The sequence below is a fragment of the Natrix helvetica genome (genome assembly GCF_964273705.1).
Source record: "Natrix helvetica genome assembly, chromosome: 1".
Lineage (NCBI taxonomy): Eukaryota > Metazoa > Chordata > Lepidosauria > Squamata > Natricidae > Natrix > Natrix helvetica.
In genome coordinates this window covers 287929996-287946617 of record NC_138548.1, presented here as the reverse complement: position 1 = coordinate 287946617, position 16622 = coordinate 287929996, and the positions used below count along the sequence as shown (strand labels likewise).

General features: G+C 37.9%; 1 protein-coding gene across 1 annotated transcript in view; it reads right to left on the bottom strand.

Moving 5' to 3' along the window:
* Positions 1-9271: 9271 nt before the first annotated feature.
* The window catches only part of MFAP3 (microfibril associated protein 3), an 8871-nt gene continuing 1520 nt past the window's right edge, over positions 9272-16622 (bottom strand). Inside the window, exons 2-3 of the mRNA XM_081934966.1 lie at positions 15277-15690; positions 9272-12876 (exon numbers count right to left, since the gene is read on the bottom strand). Of these exons, the coding sequence (XP_081791092.1) occupies positions 12119-12876; positions 15277-15559 (1041 nt within the window). The 5' untranslated portion in view covers positions 15560-15690 and the 3' untranslated portion in view covers positions 9272-12118. The remainder of the gene's footprint in view (positions 12877-15276; positions 15691-16622) is intronic.

The following is a 16622-nucleotide window of genomic DNA, read 5'->3' as shown; positions in this document are numbered from 1 at the left end:
GGAATGCCGTTGATATAGTTTACTTGGACTTCAGTAAGGCTTTTGATAAGGTAGACCATAACCTACTACTAGATAAAGTAGAAGAATGTGGGTTAGACAGCATCACCACCAGATGGATTGGTAACTGGCTGACCAACCGCACTCAACGTGTAGTTCTCAATGGAACTGCATCTACATGGAGGGAAGTATGCAGTGGAGTACCCCAAGGCTCTGTTTTAGGCCCAGTACTCTTCAACATCTTCATCAATGATTTGGATGAGGGAATAAATGGGGAACTCATCAAATTTGCAGATGATACCAAGCTGGCAGGAATAGCCAACACTCCAGAAGATAGGCTTAAGATACAGAAGGATCTTGACAAACTTGAACATTGGGCACTATCTAATAAAATGAAATTCAATGGTGAAAAGAGTAAGGTTCTACATTTAGGCAACAAAAACGGAATGCACAGGTACAGTATAGGTGATACCATACTCAGTAGTAGTAACTGTGAAAGGGATCTTGGAGTCCTAGTGGACAACCATTTAAATATGAGCCAGCAGTGTGCAGCAGCTGCCAAAAAAGCCAACACAGTTCTAGGCTGCATCAACAGAGGGCTAGAATCAAGATCACGTGAAGTGTTAATACCACTTTATAATGCCTTGGTAAGGCCACACTTGGAATACTGCATTCAGTTCTGGTCGCCACGATGTAAAAAAGATGTGGAGACTCTAGAAAGAGTGCAGAGAAGAGCAACAAAGATGATTAGGGGACTGGAGACTAAAACATATGAAGAACGGTTGCAGGAACTGGGTATGTTTAGCTTAAGAGAAAGAAGGACTAGGGGAGACATGATAGCATTATTCCAATATCTCAGAGGTTGCCACAAAGAAGAGGGAGTCAAACTATTCTCCAAAGCACCTGAGGGTAGAACAAGAAGCAATGGGTGGAAACTAATCAAGGAGAGAAGCAATTTAGAACTGAGGAGGAATTTCCTGACAGTGAGAACAATTAATCAGTGGAACAGCTTGCCTCCAGAAGTTGTGAATGCCCCAACACTGGAAGTCTTTAAGAAGATGTTGGATAGCTATTTGTCTGAAACGGTATAGGGTTTCCTGCCTAGGCAGGGGGTTGGACTAGAAGACCTCCAAGGTCCCTTCCAACTCTACTATTGTATTGTATTGTATTGTATTACTACATACACATAAGGATCAACTATTTATATTTGGAGATAATCAAAATTCAAACCAAAATATTAAGATTTAAGTTTTTGTTTAGAGATGTTTGATTCAGACTGGTATGAAAGTAAAACCACTTTGTCTGAGAAAATTATTTAATATCACTTATACTTCCTATTTTCAACCCCTCCAAATTTTGCAATGCAGTCAATTCAAAACATTGTAAATTTTAGGCCAAAATACTTAATCCCAGGATTCTCAAACTTATGAATTTGTGCATTTCCTCTTCTCTTATAAAAATAATAATAATAATGGTTTGCTTATGCTCAATTAATAGAGAGGTTTAAACTGGATAAGAAGAGTTACGTATTTACCAATGAGGAAACTGACTTTGAGTTAGACATATATGTTATTGCTGATTGTGTGATTGTTAAATTGTACAAACTGCTGGAAAATGAATGCCAAAGAGGAATATGTCAAAGATTGTATGATTAAATGGGCAAGCAAATTTGACTAGGCAATTTTGATTATGATATAATATAGGATCAAGATGACATTATGAGTAGCAAAAGACAGAAATTTACATTAAATTAGAATTTGAAGAATACATTTTAAAAGATTACATATTATTGGTACCTAACAACTAAAAATATTATATCTGATGCACCAAATGTTGGAAATCTAAACAATCTGAAGGCATTTTTTATCATCTCTCATGGGCATGTAAGAAACTAAGAAGTACTGAAATCTGATTTGTATTTTAATTCAGTGAATTCTTAAGCTGGAATGTACAAATGAAGCCAGAGGCTTTATTTTTAGATCTGGTGGACAAACAGATCAAAAAATATGAAACTTTATTTTTATGCATCATAACTGAAGTATCAGACTTCTTTATGTGCAGCAATGGAAAGACTCACAAGAACCCAAAATGGAAAAATGGATGGTAAAACTAATGGAGTTGATGGAGATGACAGAATTACAATAATACAATACAATAGCAGAGTTGTAAGGGACCTTGGAGGTCTTCTAGTCCAACCCCCTGCCTAGGCAGGAAACCCTATACCGTTTCAGGCAAATGGCTATCCAACATCTTCTTATAGACTTCCAGTGCTGGGGCATTCACAACTTCTGGAGGCAAGCTGTTCCACTGATTAATTGTTCTAACTGTCAGGAAATTTCTCCTCAGTTCTAAGTTGCTTCTCTCCTTGATTAGTTTCCACCCATTGCTTCTTGTTCTACCCTCAGGTGCCTTGGAGAATAGTTTGACTTCCTCTTCTTTGTGGCAACCCCTGAGATATTGGAATACTGCTATCATGTCTCCCCTAGTCCTTCTTTTCATCAAACTAGACATAACCAGTTCCTGTATCCGTTCTTCATATGTTTTAATCATCTTTGTTGCTCTTCTCTGCACTCTTTCTAGAGTCTCCACATCTTTTTTACATTGTGGCGACCAGAACTGAATGCAGTATTCCAAGTGTGGCCTTACCAAGGCATTATAAAGTGGTATTAACACTTCACGTGATCTTGATTCTATCCCTCTGTTGATGTAGCCTAGAACTGTGTTGGCTTTTTTGGCGGCTGCTGCACACTGCTGGCTCATATTTAAATGGTTGTACACTAGGACTCCAAGATCCCTTTCACAGTTACTACTGTTGAGCAAGGTACCACCTATACCGTACCTGTGCATTTAGTTTTTGTTGCCTAAATGTAGAACCTTACTCTTACTCAGAATTGACTGATTTGGTTATATTAAAAAGACTTGATTTAGGTTTAGCTTTACTTGGAAACCATCCTTGTACATTTGCATGAAGTGGAAAGAAATGAAAATGTAACTTTGGGATTTGATGACTAGACTTGTTCATTGATTGTAGAAGTATTGTCCATTATGATACAACGTAGTTCAAAAATTATTGCATGTTATGCTTGTGTCTGCACTGAACAAAGTTGGAAATTAATTTCTTTCATAGCTCTTTTCCTGTTCGACTGCCACCCCTTATTTGTTTTTTCTCCCTCTTTTTCCTTTCCCTCAAATGTCTTCTCCCCCATTTCTTCATATTTTATACATTTTTTAAATGCATTTAAAAAAAAAACTAGAAAACTAATAATGATTTCTTTGGCATTAGGGCTGGACAAGAAGTAAACATACAATTTACTTTTATTAATTACATTTTAATCTATTTCTCCAAATAAAAAAGCAATCTTAGAACTTTTATTTGTGTCTTGATTCCTAATCACTGTGTGGACAAGGTTTTCTTGGCAACATTTTTAGAAGTGGTTTGCCATTTTTCTTTCTTTCTGGGGCTGAGAGAAAATACTGTAATTGACCAAAGCTGTCCAGCTGGCTTGGTGCCTAAGCAAGGACTAGAACCCACAGTCATCTTGTTTTTAGCCTGGTGCCTTCAAGAGTTACACTAGAGTCTTCGAATGTTCTAAAACTATGTCACTGAGGGAAAGTAAAAACAAGGAAATCACATTTCAACTATGTTTTTTTTTATTAGGAGTTGGTTATTTTGCCATGCAGCTAGAAGGCAGACCATTGTTCCATTTACTTAGCAAAATATCCCTACCCTCCACTTCTTTATGGTATACTGTTATTTTTGCTCTCCTAAGTGAGGAATGTTTTTTAAAATATTGGGTACCAGACATAACAGTGTCCCTGTGGCTCAAGTCAGCTTCTTTTAAACTGCTTTTAAATTCCCGCTGTTTGCAAAACATAGGCAGGCTGTAAATTGTTTTTGGGACTCTTTCCCAATGCAGCTACACTAAGCTTCCTCCCTCATTTCTACAAGCTTGATACTTCTAAACCTTTTCCCCTCTCTTGTAATCCCATCCTCACTGCAGTTTAACAGCCCTTTCTCTCTTTCCCACAGTTTGTAATTCCCTCTGTAGAGAGAGAAACAAATCAGAGGTTTGCAGACCTTTTCTCTGAAGGACAAAGGCAAATTAAAACAACAACACAAACACACAAACTCTGGAAACCTTGCTTTGTAGTCATATTTTTTGCATCAAACTGGGTATGCTGCCTTGAGAGGATTTGCTAGAAAAGCCTATTGACATGCACATATCATCCATTATCTTGATACTGCTCTGTGTGTGTGTGTGTGTGTGTGTGTGTGTGTGTGTGTGTGTGTTGAGGGGGATGAACCTTGTTGAGAATCACTGCATTAATTTACATGTAATTGGAGATAAATGAGAAAAGCTATTTGAAGGGTACATATTTGAATTCCTGTGATTTTCCAAAGAAATATGTCAATACATAAGAAATGGAGCTGGGATGAGCCCATGTGACCTTGCCATGGATCATCAATAATATGATCATCATCCTGCAGTGCTCTAGCAAGTGATAATAGAGGGAAGGAAGGGAGAGGAAGGAAGGAAGGAAGGAAGGAAGGAAGGAAGGAAGGAAGGAAGGAAGGAAGGAAGGAAGGAAGGAAGGAAGGAAGGAAGGAAGGAATAGCTGTAGACCAAAAGTGGTTTCTAAGTTTTGCTTTTCACAAAGAGAAATGATTTGATTTTAGCTTTTTGAAAGTGTTCCTTTTGGGTCACAAGTCTGACTGCTCCTTGTTTAGACTGTCATCTGAAAATATGAAAACAGCAAATATGTATATCATTCAGGCATGCTTACTGAGAGGCGTGACTGACTGCAGCTTCCCATTGAAATGGCAATTGTAGATTTCCCTCTGCATCAGGTTATGATGAAGTGACATCGTTGATTTCTGGTTCAGATGCCCATATTTATGTATGCTTAATGGCTACTGAAATAGATGACTATAGGAGGACATGACTGGACAGAGGATTACAGCCAAAGGGAACATATTCATCTTAATGTTTTGGAAATTCTAGTCATTGCACAATGGCAATTTGGCCAGCGTCTCACATAGAGAGAAATGCATTGCCTAGAACTAGAAGCCAAGATTTTAATAGGAACCAAGGGGCCATTTTACTCAAGCAAGCAAACAATGTTGAGCTAATATGCTAGTTCAGTTGTTCTTAGGCAGTGGTGCTGAAATTATGTGGTTGTTGACTTATTCAACTGGCTTACCATGATACTGCAGATCCAATTACAGATCTGAAACAGTATTATTTCTCTGTGATATCTTGCATGGATGGGTGATTAAATCCAAGGCCATTTAATGCTTTCACAATTCCTGTGTTCCCATTGTGCTTTCAGAATGGCTGGCAATATTCTGTATTCCTTTATATACAGTATATTCCATGCCTGTCTCACTCTGGATCTCAGTAGGTGTTTTTTCAGGCATTTTCTCTTTTTAGCTTTTATGGCCTTTGTAGCTGATATTTTATATATGCTGGCAGTTCTACTCGCATCTGAAATGCTGCACAAATCGAAGAAGGAGGCAGGGTGGAAGGGGCGGGAAGGCTAGCGAACAAGCCCCAAACAATGATTCCTTTTACTTTTTGAAATGAGTCCAGTGTTGCATCCTCCAGCCTATTTATGTATGATGCAGTTTGCAGATTACCTCTTTTATGAGAGCATTCTCAAGCTGTAAGCATTTTGAAATCTAAAAGGGTGAAAGAAGCAGATAGATTGGCAGTCGTTCTGCAGTATGAAGATGCCAAGAATTGCTAATTCCCATCATCCCCGTCACAGACCCTTACACCCCCAACTGTAATCACACCAAGTATCCATAATTCAGTGTGATCATCTTTGGCTGATGTGGCTATTTGCTATGGTAGCTATGAATAATGGGATTTATATTTCAGCACATTTAGAGAACACCAGATTGGAGAACATAGGAGAGGTCTACCAATATTGTCATTCTTAGCGTTTCCTATTGCTAGGTCTCTAAACTAGAGTATAGTGAGCTTGACCTTTATAGTCCAGGATGTGTATCATCCTAGCATTCTTCTTACATTCACCATCATTCCTCACAGCCCTACCCTATACTGTAATGGTGACTTTGCTTCACTATCTTTGGCCATCTCCACTTCCTTTTACAGCTGTAAATGATAGCTAACCCTTTGCTGTTGAAAGCCCCAAGGGATGTCCTGCAAGTCACTTTTGCATAAGCCAAACTGTCAGGCTAATGTCACGTTCAATGCTGAAGTTTTTATTCTGACACTGAGTACTAGAGTCCCAGCGAACCTGTCTGATGATGTGAGATGCTGGGAGCCGCAGTTCAGCAACATCTGAAAGGTCCCCAGTTTCTACCTTCCTGTCCCTCTTTCCCCCCATATAACACGTTTGACTTTCACACAGATACCTTTGAATTTTTTGTTTCAAGTTTTATGATAGCTCTCCCTTATGCACAGATGGTGGCATTTTGGAACCAGGGCCTGAATTCAGAAAGAAAGGCTGTGGCATTTATATCTGGATATCATAGAATGTAAATTTCACTCTGTGATCGGTAAGCAGTGAGCCACACTTCAATATCCTTCATTTGGGACTCTGCAGTGCTATGTATATACAAAACCTGTATGCTATTGCTGGCCTATGTACTTGGCATGTGTCTGAACTAACTAGATCCCTGTATGTGGATAGATTCTGTAGGCACATGTGTTAACTGAACAGTAAATACGCCTGGTGTGAACAAAACATCAATAGCAATTGATTTGGCAGCATGATGAATCCAGATTAACATTGATCATCCATCCTCTTCACCATCCAACTAATGCCTGGACCATCGGCATTAGGCATGTGTGTTTTGGGCGATGTGTGTGCCCTTTCTGCTTAGAAAACATGACTGACGTGTCAGTCAGTCTGGCACAGTCAGTCGTGTCAGATCGTCTGGTTTACGATCCTAATACAGTCCTAATCCATATCATGATCTCCTCGTATTTCTCTCTCTTTCTCTTTCTTTTATGTCTCTCTGGCAGCACTAGGACATAAAGCTAACACTTTGATCAGCCTGATGGGGATAAACCTGGGATCCTAGGCATACCTATATGAAGAAGAGAGAAGGATTTGTTTTGATCTTCAACTAATTTTAGTTTCCTGTCATGTCTGAAATGGTAATGCTACTAATTTTAGTTTATCTAAACCAAAATTATATACGACAGTTGTAAGATATATAACAATAGTATGAAAACCAATATCAAACAAAATCATCTTTTGAACATATAATAAATTTGAATGCTTATCCAGCTAAGTGAAATAGTTCAAGGTTGCTAGTTTTTTTTTTAAACAGATCTCTTTTGGCAGACTTGATATTATCTCCATGTTCTTCAAAACAACAGCTGCCTCTAGTGTTAAATGCATATAATTACATTTTTTTTTAAAAAAAACCTTACATTTAAGGAAGGCAGAACCAAAAATAAATATATGATTGCCAGCAAGGTTCCATCATTGGCTGACTCAACAATGACTCCTTATAAGGTAATGGATTAGTTAGTTTAATTTAGCTGAAAATAAGCCCCACAAAAGTAAATGAAATCCAAATACGTAGTGCCTTCCAATATATACAGTATGTACAGATAACCCAAAAAAGATAGACACAAATGCTTTATACAGATATTTTTCTTAGGTTGGATGGATTTATATGTTTAATGGTGCTCTAAGCCAACTAAATTTTCCTTTGATTTTGCTATTATGCAAGAACTGTGAATTTACCCTATTATTTAGTAATTCGTATTACATATAAGGATTATACATTCTACTGGCTTGTTTAGAATTGTCAACCATTATATATAATTGTCCCCTCTTGAATTGTATTAGATGATAAAACGGTGAGTGGAATGAAAGCAGACAAACAATAATACTATTTTAAAGTACCTGTATGTAGTCACAGTTAAGCTCCTCCTTGGATAAGCCAACCCTTGAATTTTTAACCCAAATACCGTGAAAAATGTGCCACCCACAGATAAGTCAATCGTGAAGATTTAAATGTATATAAATTTTGAGGGTCAGCTTATCACAAGTGGCACATTTTTCACAGTATTTTGGTAAAAAAAAAAGAGAGTTGGCTTATCCAAGGATGGGCAAATTGTGTGTATTTACAGCACTTTATTTTGATAAAGTTTCCTCCAATGAGCAACCCTTCTCTTACTGCTGATTGGTCTACGTCTTGATTTAGGAACGGAGAATAAGTAGGAGTTTCCTGAATATAATAAAGTGCTTAGCAAATTCAAGCTAAGGGCTGAGCGTTATGGATGATAAAAAAGTAATGAAGCTAGGGTAAAGGATTTTGCTAAAGAAACAAATCCTACAGAAAGAACCCATGAAAGCTTTCACCTGAGAACTGTATGGAGAGGCTGCATAAAGAGGAAAGGGCTGCAAGGGCTTTCAAAACAGGAATAAGATGACAAGGAAACAATCGTGTGCTCCTCAGTGATCAATACTCAGAAGCCACATAGGAGTACTATGAAAGAAATGGAAGGGAAGTTTAAAGCAGAGAAGCAGCACAGTACTTGAGGCTCCACTGTGATCTCTGAGAAGGAGGTCATACAATGGTTTTCTACTCAATTATAATGGAAACTTTAGTTCAATATGTCTGGAAGATATCAGACAGAGGATCAGTGGATGATAGACATTGAGATAAACCAGAATGTTGCTGCTGCTATAGTTTCTATTTTTTGCAGCTGTTTTGATATGAACACACTAAAGCAGAATTCAGGCAAGCTATTCGTTGATTATTTTTGCATTTTAAAGCCCCATTGCTATGTGCATGTAATGCTTAATGCTCCTGATGGGTTTTTTAATTTAGTAATTTTATTTAAGGGGATTTTAAATTGTGTTTTTAATTGTCTTTCACTTATAAGTCAACTCTCCTCCGTGCACATATGTATATGTCTCTGTTCTTTTTGTATATATTTTTGTCTTATGTGTATTTTTATCCGTTTTGATTGTACGCCGCCCCGAGTCCTTCGGGAGAGGGTTGCGGCTAATCAAATAAAATTATTATTATTATTATTATTATTATTATTAAATATTTCAAAAGCTGATTTATACATAATGGTTTCTTTTCTTATTTTCCACGTAACCAGTTAGAAAATAAATCAATAATGCATATATATCAGAGGACCAACTGGCAAAAATTGCAGAAGCCGACAATCACTTGCATAGATAATATACTGTATGTAAATGATTGCATATGGCTGCAGGGCTTAAAGGCATTAAAATAGCATACAGATAATAATACATAAAACCAGAAACACAGTTCAGGCATTTAATAGTAGGTTTTATTATTGGAAGAAAGCCAATATATTTTTGTATAAAAGTATGAAATACAACTGTGGCAACTCCCAAGCTACAAATGTAATGCTGAAACCATATTTTGGTGAACAGAGTTAAATTTTCTAATACTTTCACAAAACACTACAGCTAAAGAAATAAGAACACAACCTCATGTCTACTAACGTAAGTTAGCTTACACACACACAAAAAGTACACAGGCAGAACTGAACTTCCAATTAGCGTTAGGTAATATTACCTTTACGGCTGGGCTTTTGCACCACTTATTCATTAAAATCTATTGGACATTTTAGAAGTCTTGCGTTCTTCTTTTTCAATAAGGTTACATTAATTTTTTAACAAAGTACATACCACGCACAGTAGTTCTCCAAATATGTTCATCACACTACAAGAATATTTGGTAAAAATATATGCTTTAAAAAAACCATCCACACTGCACAATATTGACCATGCATGATTTTTACATCTAATCCATCTAAATGAATTGCTCATCTCTGTCCTGCCTTTGTTCCACGAAAGAAAATAAAGCAAACCAAGATCCTCTTTTTACAGGTGATACATAAAAATGATTTATAGAAGGGCAGAGAGAAATACCCTCCTATATTTACAAATATATCCCTTTGCCAAGCTTAAGCTTGCATGATCTATTTTGCTTTAGAAACAGAAACAAATTTTAAGAAAATTAAGCTAAATATTGTGAGGTAAATGTTTTCTTAAACAATCTGTTAAACAGATGGGCATTATTGCCAATGACTCCAATTCCCAGGTGCCATTACTACTACTGCTTGCCACCCACTTGTGCTATAAACATAAGATTCCTTCAAAAATCATATTTCTTCAACTTTTGCTAGAGCAAAAGGCATTTCATATCATAAATTTAGACTTGCATTATTTTAACTTTCTACGTTATGGGTCAATTTGTCATTTCATTTTAAAGCTAAGAAGGAAACTACGCGTTGAGCTGTCCTGCCCCCCCTCCCCACCCCATGTGGGAAAAAAAAGCTTGCATGAACTGGGACAATTCAAATGGCTGGAAGAGAAAGGAAAATGTTATTTCATTAGCAAATGTGACCTCATAGCATAAGGACAGATCTGCTTATAGTGGGAGATGATGATATAGTGGATTGCATCACTTCAGTTATGTGAAGTAAAGGTATGTGAGGGTAACAACAGGCAACAACTGACCAAACTAAATCCTCAACAATTTAAATTTGAATTTACAAAGTGTCTTTTTTTAATGTGAAATTTAACTGTATTATTTCATATCTGTAGCCTGAAGCAGTAGCAATAGCACTTAGACTTATATACCACTTCATAGTGCTTTATAGCCCCCTTGAAGTGGATTACCGAGTCAACATATTGCCCCCAACAATCTGGGTCCTCATTTTATCGACCTTGAAAGGATGGAAGGCTGAGTCAATTTTGAGCTGGTCAGGAGTGAACTCCTGGCAACTGGCAGAATTAGCCTGCAGTACTGCATTCTAACCACTGTGCCACCACAGCTCTAGTAGGCAATTACACTACTGTTGAACATGAATCAACCAAATGTCTGTATTAGAGTTGTTTATTGTATAATGGTGGTGTTCTTTGAGGTTTCCCCAGGTTTTTTATTGGGGCCAAATGTTACTCCGTAGATAACAATTCTCAACCTACTGTTCTAACTGTGCATCTTTTTCACCCAAATGATCATTGACTCATGTTAACAGCTTCCACTAGGTGATTTTCATGGAACACTTATAACTGCTATCGAATCACATTGTCCTCAACATTGGACACTTAATATTAACAATTAAGAACATACTACCCGAAGAAGAAGGCTGAAGTTATGAGATTACTGCAGACACTTCAAAATAGTCACTAGTAACGAACTTGTCACTGTTTTTATCATAGTAACACTAAGAGAACTTGAAGATTTTGTCCGTTCACCACTGCAATGAAATGAAATAATATTCTAAAAGTTGATATTATGAGTAACACCGTGAAAAGAACCTCATTTATTAAAATATTTGGCAAAAATTTGGCAGAATATTTTAAGAGGTCTGTCCTTGGCTGCAATGCAAAGGTTGCACTTGGGTTCCTATTTTCTAATGCAAATACTGAATAGGAACATACATACATACATGCATACAATTGAATCTCTGAATATTTCATAAGTTTTTCAGTTTTTCGTTGTAACGATCAGTCTCCTTATAGCATTAAAAAAAAAAGACCTGCCACATTATAATTTCTTGTACAGTACACTTGTGAACTGTAATAAAAGAACTGACCACATATAAGAATTTAAGTTTCTGGGTAGACATGACAAAAACTAGTTATATCAATGTATTATTTTGTTTTATCTCATGAACAGATCGCTCACCAGCCTTCATTTTAGTTTTTAGGGGGCAAGCAAAGGTGTGTGCGTCTTTCAGTCTTAGCTCACTGAAAAGTGGGGGGGGGGGGGAATGCAACAAAGTCTCCAATTATTTTTCATAACATGCCATTGGTGCCCTATTTGCTGCAATCTTTCTCTCACAAAAATAATAATAAATAAACTGTACTACACCAGCCAACAAAAAGTTTGTCTACTCAATTGTAACTGGAATAATCAATAATTGATAGAAAGGATTCTGCTGCAAAATACTTCTAAGATTAGTTATAAGAAGACTTTTAAAATAGTTTCATCTATGCTGATTTTACAGTCACCTAACAAAATTTAAAACAAAAAAACAAACAGGGATCATGCATCTGAGACTATGGTGGCATTTTCCCTTTTTTGTTTGAGAGTGTTCTTCCAGATCAGGAGGAACGTTACACAAGTAGCTTTGCAATTCTATTTGGATTCAGCCCTCGCACCATCCTCTGACGGCAGGGAGGGGACACTATCATGAGAAACAGTATCAATGCTTTGTGCCTCTGACTGAAGGTGGACAGATACCTCCACAGCTATTTCTTTGCCGTGGTCATTCAGTGAACCATCATCTGAATCTCCTGCTGGTGAATTACTGCGCTTTATTTCTGGGTTTAAGGGATAGAGTGCCTCTTGGGGACCAAGTGCTTGGGTCTGTTTCACTCCATCTCCTACTTCATCAGGGTCATCAACATGCACTGCTTCAAATATTTCTTCCATAAAGGCCTTGCAGTTAAGGATTAGAGGTGGCAGAGGGATACTTCTGGCAAGTTCTTCAATGTAGCGAGCAAATTCCATGGTTTTAAACTGGGTGACTTTGGCCAGCTCTAGAGTTTTGGCAGAGGTAATAATAGGAATGCGTTTGGCTATTTCAAAAGCCTTCTGTAGCTTCTCAGCCCCTTCAGTTCTGAAGAACTCATTGATGGCCTTCTCTGTTTTACGAAGATGGCTGCTCATCATGCACAGACGTGTAATATTTAAGATTAGGATGATGGTAAAAGCAACTAGGCAGACAATCATGTAATAAATGCCCATGTCTCCAGAGGTGGAGACCACTCTGAGGGTGACTGAATAATAAGAAGTGCCATTTTCATTTGTGACACTGCAAGTATATCGTCCCCGGTCAGCAAATATTACACCTGTGATATTGAGGATATTGTCAGAGATCACCAGTCTTCCATCTAAAGACACAAATAGAAATTTTTTTTTTAAACACTGCAAGATCAAATGATGCTTTCATATTTCTCAGGTTAGCATGCACGGAAGATGCGGCCATTTCAGTTGTGGTACCTTCTCCCAATGAATATATGCCCAGAATTTCTGTTTAATTATTTATAAATTGATTATAAATATTATTTTATTCTAATCTGGCTTTAATTCTGTTAGCTATTCTGAATTTTAAAAACTGTTGCTCTAGAACAGGGCTGTCAAACTCCCGGCCAACAGGTCGGATGTGTCACGCGCTGGCCACCCCCATCTCCATTTTAGTGAAGGGGGGAGGAAGTCCTTATACATCACGCGATGTCACCGTGATGTAAATTTGACACCCGTGCTCTAGAATAAGCATAAACCACACGAAGTTTAGCAGGAAAAAATATTTTGTACCAGATTGCCTACCATTACCTTTTATTTTGGGTTAATGTTATTCATTTATTTTCTTTTTCATCCCCATGAAAATATCTAATTATGAATACATTCACAGCAATTGTAGTTATATCCGATAGAGCAGCGATGGCGAACCTTTTTTGGCTCGCGTGCCATAAGTGGGGGGAGCGCCGGGGGGTCATGTGCAGGTGTGCCACATCCATAATGCAATGCATGACCCTCCCCAGTGCGCATGCGCGCACTACAGGCGCTCCCCATTTTTACAGGCTTTTTTCGCCCTCCCCAGGCTCCAGTGGCTTTATAGGAGCCTGGGGAGGGCGAAAACAGCCTCCCCCCCCCCCCCCCCTCTGGAGGCTTCAGGGACATTCAGGAGACTTCCCTGAAGCCTTCGGAGCAGTCAAAACGACCCTCCGAGCAAACCGGAAGTGACTTCCGGTTTGCTCGGAGGGTCGTTTTGAGCACTCCGAAGGCTTCAGGGACCGTCCGGAGGCCTCCCAGATGCCTTTGGAATGCTCAAAACGACCCTTTGAGCAAACAGGAAGTCCGTTCCCGAACTTCCAGTTTGCCCTATGACCGGTTTTTTATGCTCTGGAGGCTTCACGGAAGCTCATGAAGCCTCCGGAGGGCCTCCGGGGGGGGGAGGCTCTTTTCGCCCTCCCCAGGCTCCTATAAAGCCTCTGGAGCCTGGGGAGGGCGAAAAATGGCTTTAAAAAGGGGTGAACTTAGCTGGCCAGCACGCGCATGCGCGCTGGCCAGCTGACAGGGCAGCGCCTCGCGTGTCCTGACAAATGGCTCCGCGTGCTACCTGTGGCACGCGTGCCATAGGTTCACCATCACTGCTATAGAGAATAACAGAAAGTAGATACTTGGATAAAATATTTTAACGCCTGCATGCAATGGGGCTTTTTCAAAACAGTGATCTTTAAATGATGCATTAAATCATTGCAGCAACTTTAGTTTAGGCTTCTAATTTTCTTGAAAACTGTCTATACCAGGGGTGTCAAACTCACATTGTCACAGTATCGTTGCATAACATATCAGGACTTTTCCCGCCTTTGCTAAAATGGGTGGGGGTGGCCAGCGTGTGACACATCCAATCTATGGGCCATGGGTTTGACAGCCCTGGTCTATACAATATAAATTTAATTTGTACAGATGGGATTCAAATAACCAAATTCAGGATCTGATTGGGGTTTCTTTAACTTGTTCTTTCTTAGAGAAAGAATTCTGCTGCTGCAAATCCAATCTTCCTTGCAGCTGTTGTAAAGTCAGATGAACAATCCTTTAAATAAGACTGCTTCAGAAAATGCTGTTGTTCAGACAGGCATTCCAAGATTTGCCTGCAGATTATTTTAACCCAAAATGCCAAATGATAATGTTAAAGCAATTTGACTGAACAACCTATTTATTGATCATTAAATTATATCTCTCTATATAAATATATTATATATCTACTGTATTTTTCAGATTATAAGACACACTGGTGCATAAGACGGACCAAGATTTTGAAGAGGTAAGCAAGAAAAAGAAGTTTTGGTCCTCTCTGGCCCCCAGGAGCACTCTGCAGGCTTTAGCAGGGCTGGGGGAAAGGAAAAACAACTCAGTTTTTGCAAAAAATGGCTCCTTTTTCGCAAAAATGGGACTCGGGGGCGGGGCTTTGGGTGGCCAAAAATGGCTGTATTCAGTGTATAAAATGCACCAACATTTACATGTTCTTTTAGGGGGGGGGGGAAGGTGTGTCTTATACTCCGAAAAATATGTTATATATAAATTCTTAACTATGCAAATAGATGTCCATTGTTGTAATTTAAGAGAAATCTGTAGTACATTGTAATATAGGTACCTTTAGGCACTGTGATTGCATATATGTTATTTTTTTCTGCTTTGTGCTTTTTACGGAATGTGACAAGAAAACCTCTATGAGCATTATATATTGAGTCAAGCTTATTGTAAGTTTAGACAAATATGTGTCTTACCTCTTCCACCTTGCTCCAGAAGATGCCCCTTTGAGTTGTACCAGAGTATGATGTCCTGCTGGCTAACGTTCAAATTACATTCAATGAAAACACAGGTACCTTCTTTTGCTATGATATTCTGAGGAACTGGATATTTTTTCAAAGCTTGAAAGATAGGGAGAAGTGATATGTTGATAGGCAGAGACCTTGATCCCACAGTAAATGTCAGGTTGGAAGTAACATTTTCTTGAGCAAAAACACCGAGGTTAAGAACGAGAATCAACAGGCAGCAGCTGAACTTCATGGAAGCTTAAAATTAAGGGCTTCTTTTGTTGAATTTAATTACTGAAGAAAGATAGCACTGAAACAATATGCATTATCTTGATCACCAGAGAAGATATTGAGGGATGCATCAACCATTGTCTTTGAAGATGCCTAAAAAGCAAGTACATGAGAAACCCAACTAAAATACTAAAAAACATGAATGTGAATTATTAAAAATAGCTGTATAGATTTGTTAAATTTATGAAAAGGAGCTAGAACCACCATAATTGCAACTAGTGTACATATTAGTACAAAAAGAAAGAAAGAAAAGCAACGATCTTTTTCCTTCAGAACTGCTTTGTGATGGCAACATGACCCATTTTCATTCCTATATTATAGGACTGAATATAGAATTTCTACCATCAATGGGGCAATACCTTCTATCTGTGGAAGTTGGCATCAAAAAAGCAAATTCCACTAACAAAAGAATCTTCTCCATTTCCCTACCTGAGCTTTCTTAGTAGCTTATTTGCCATGGATTCTTCCCTGATCAACTCCATAGAACTGATTAGGTCACATTACATTTTAACATGTTTTAAATGTTAAAGGTCTTCCTTCAACATTTTTTGGGGGAAATAACATAGTTCAAAAATATAATACAAATATAGTTTCTATTTGTATTTTATTATTTGCTAAATGGAAATAACAGATAAGTTAGCAGAACTGGTAACCAATCTCAGTCTAAAATGATTCTAATATTTTAAAAAACCAAAAACTTATATGATGCTTGAGTTACTAATTTTAAGAAGTGTTGAGTATTTAATAAACTTCTTCCCTAGTTTTATTTATTATTTTCATAAAACCTCATAGTATCTTATCAGAGGTGATAATAAGTCCCTTATTTATAACTAAGAAAATAACCAGCTTTCAAAAGCTCAGGGTAATTATATGCACCAATTGTATATGCTCCCTAAGATATGGACCCAAGTTTGCATAATACACAATAGCTTTGAATGCTACTAATTTTTCCATTATTCTTCAGACTTTGTTTGCTATCTTTTCTAATCCTGTAACTACTGCTATTTTCTATACCTGTTTACAAA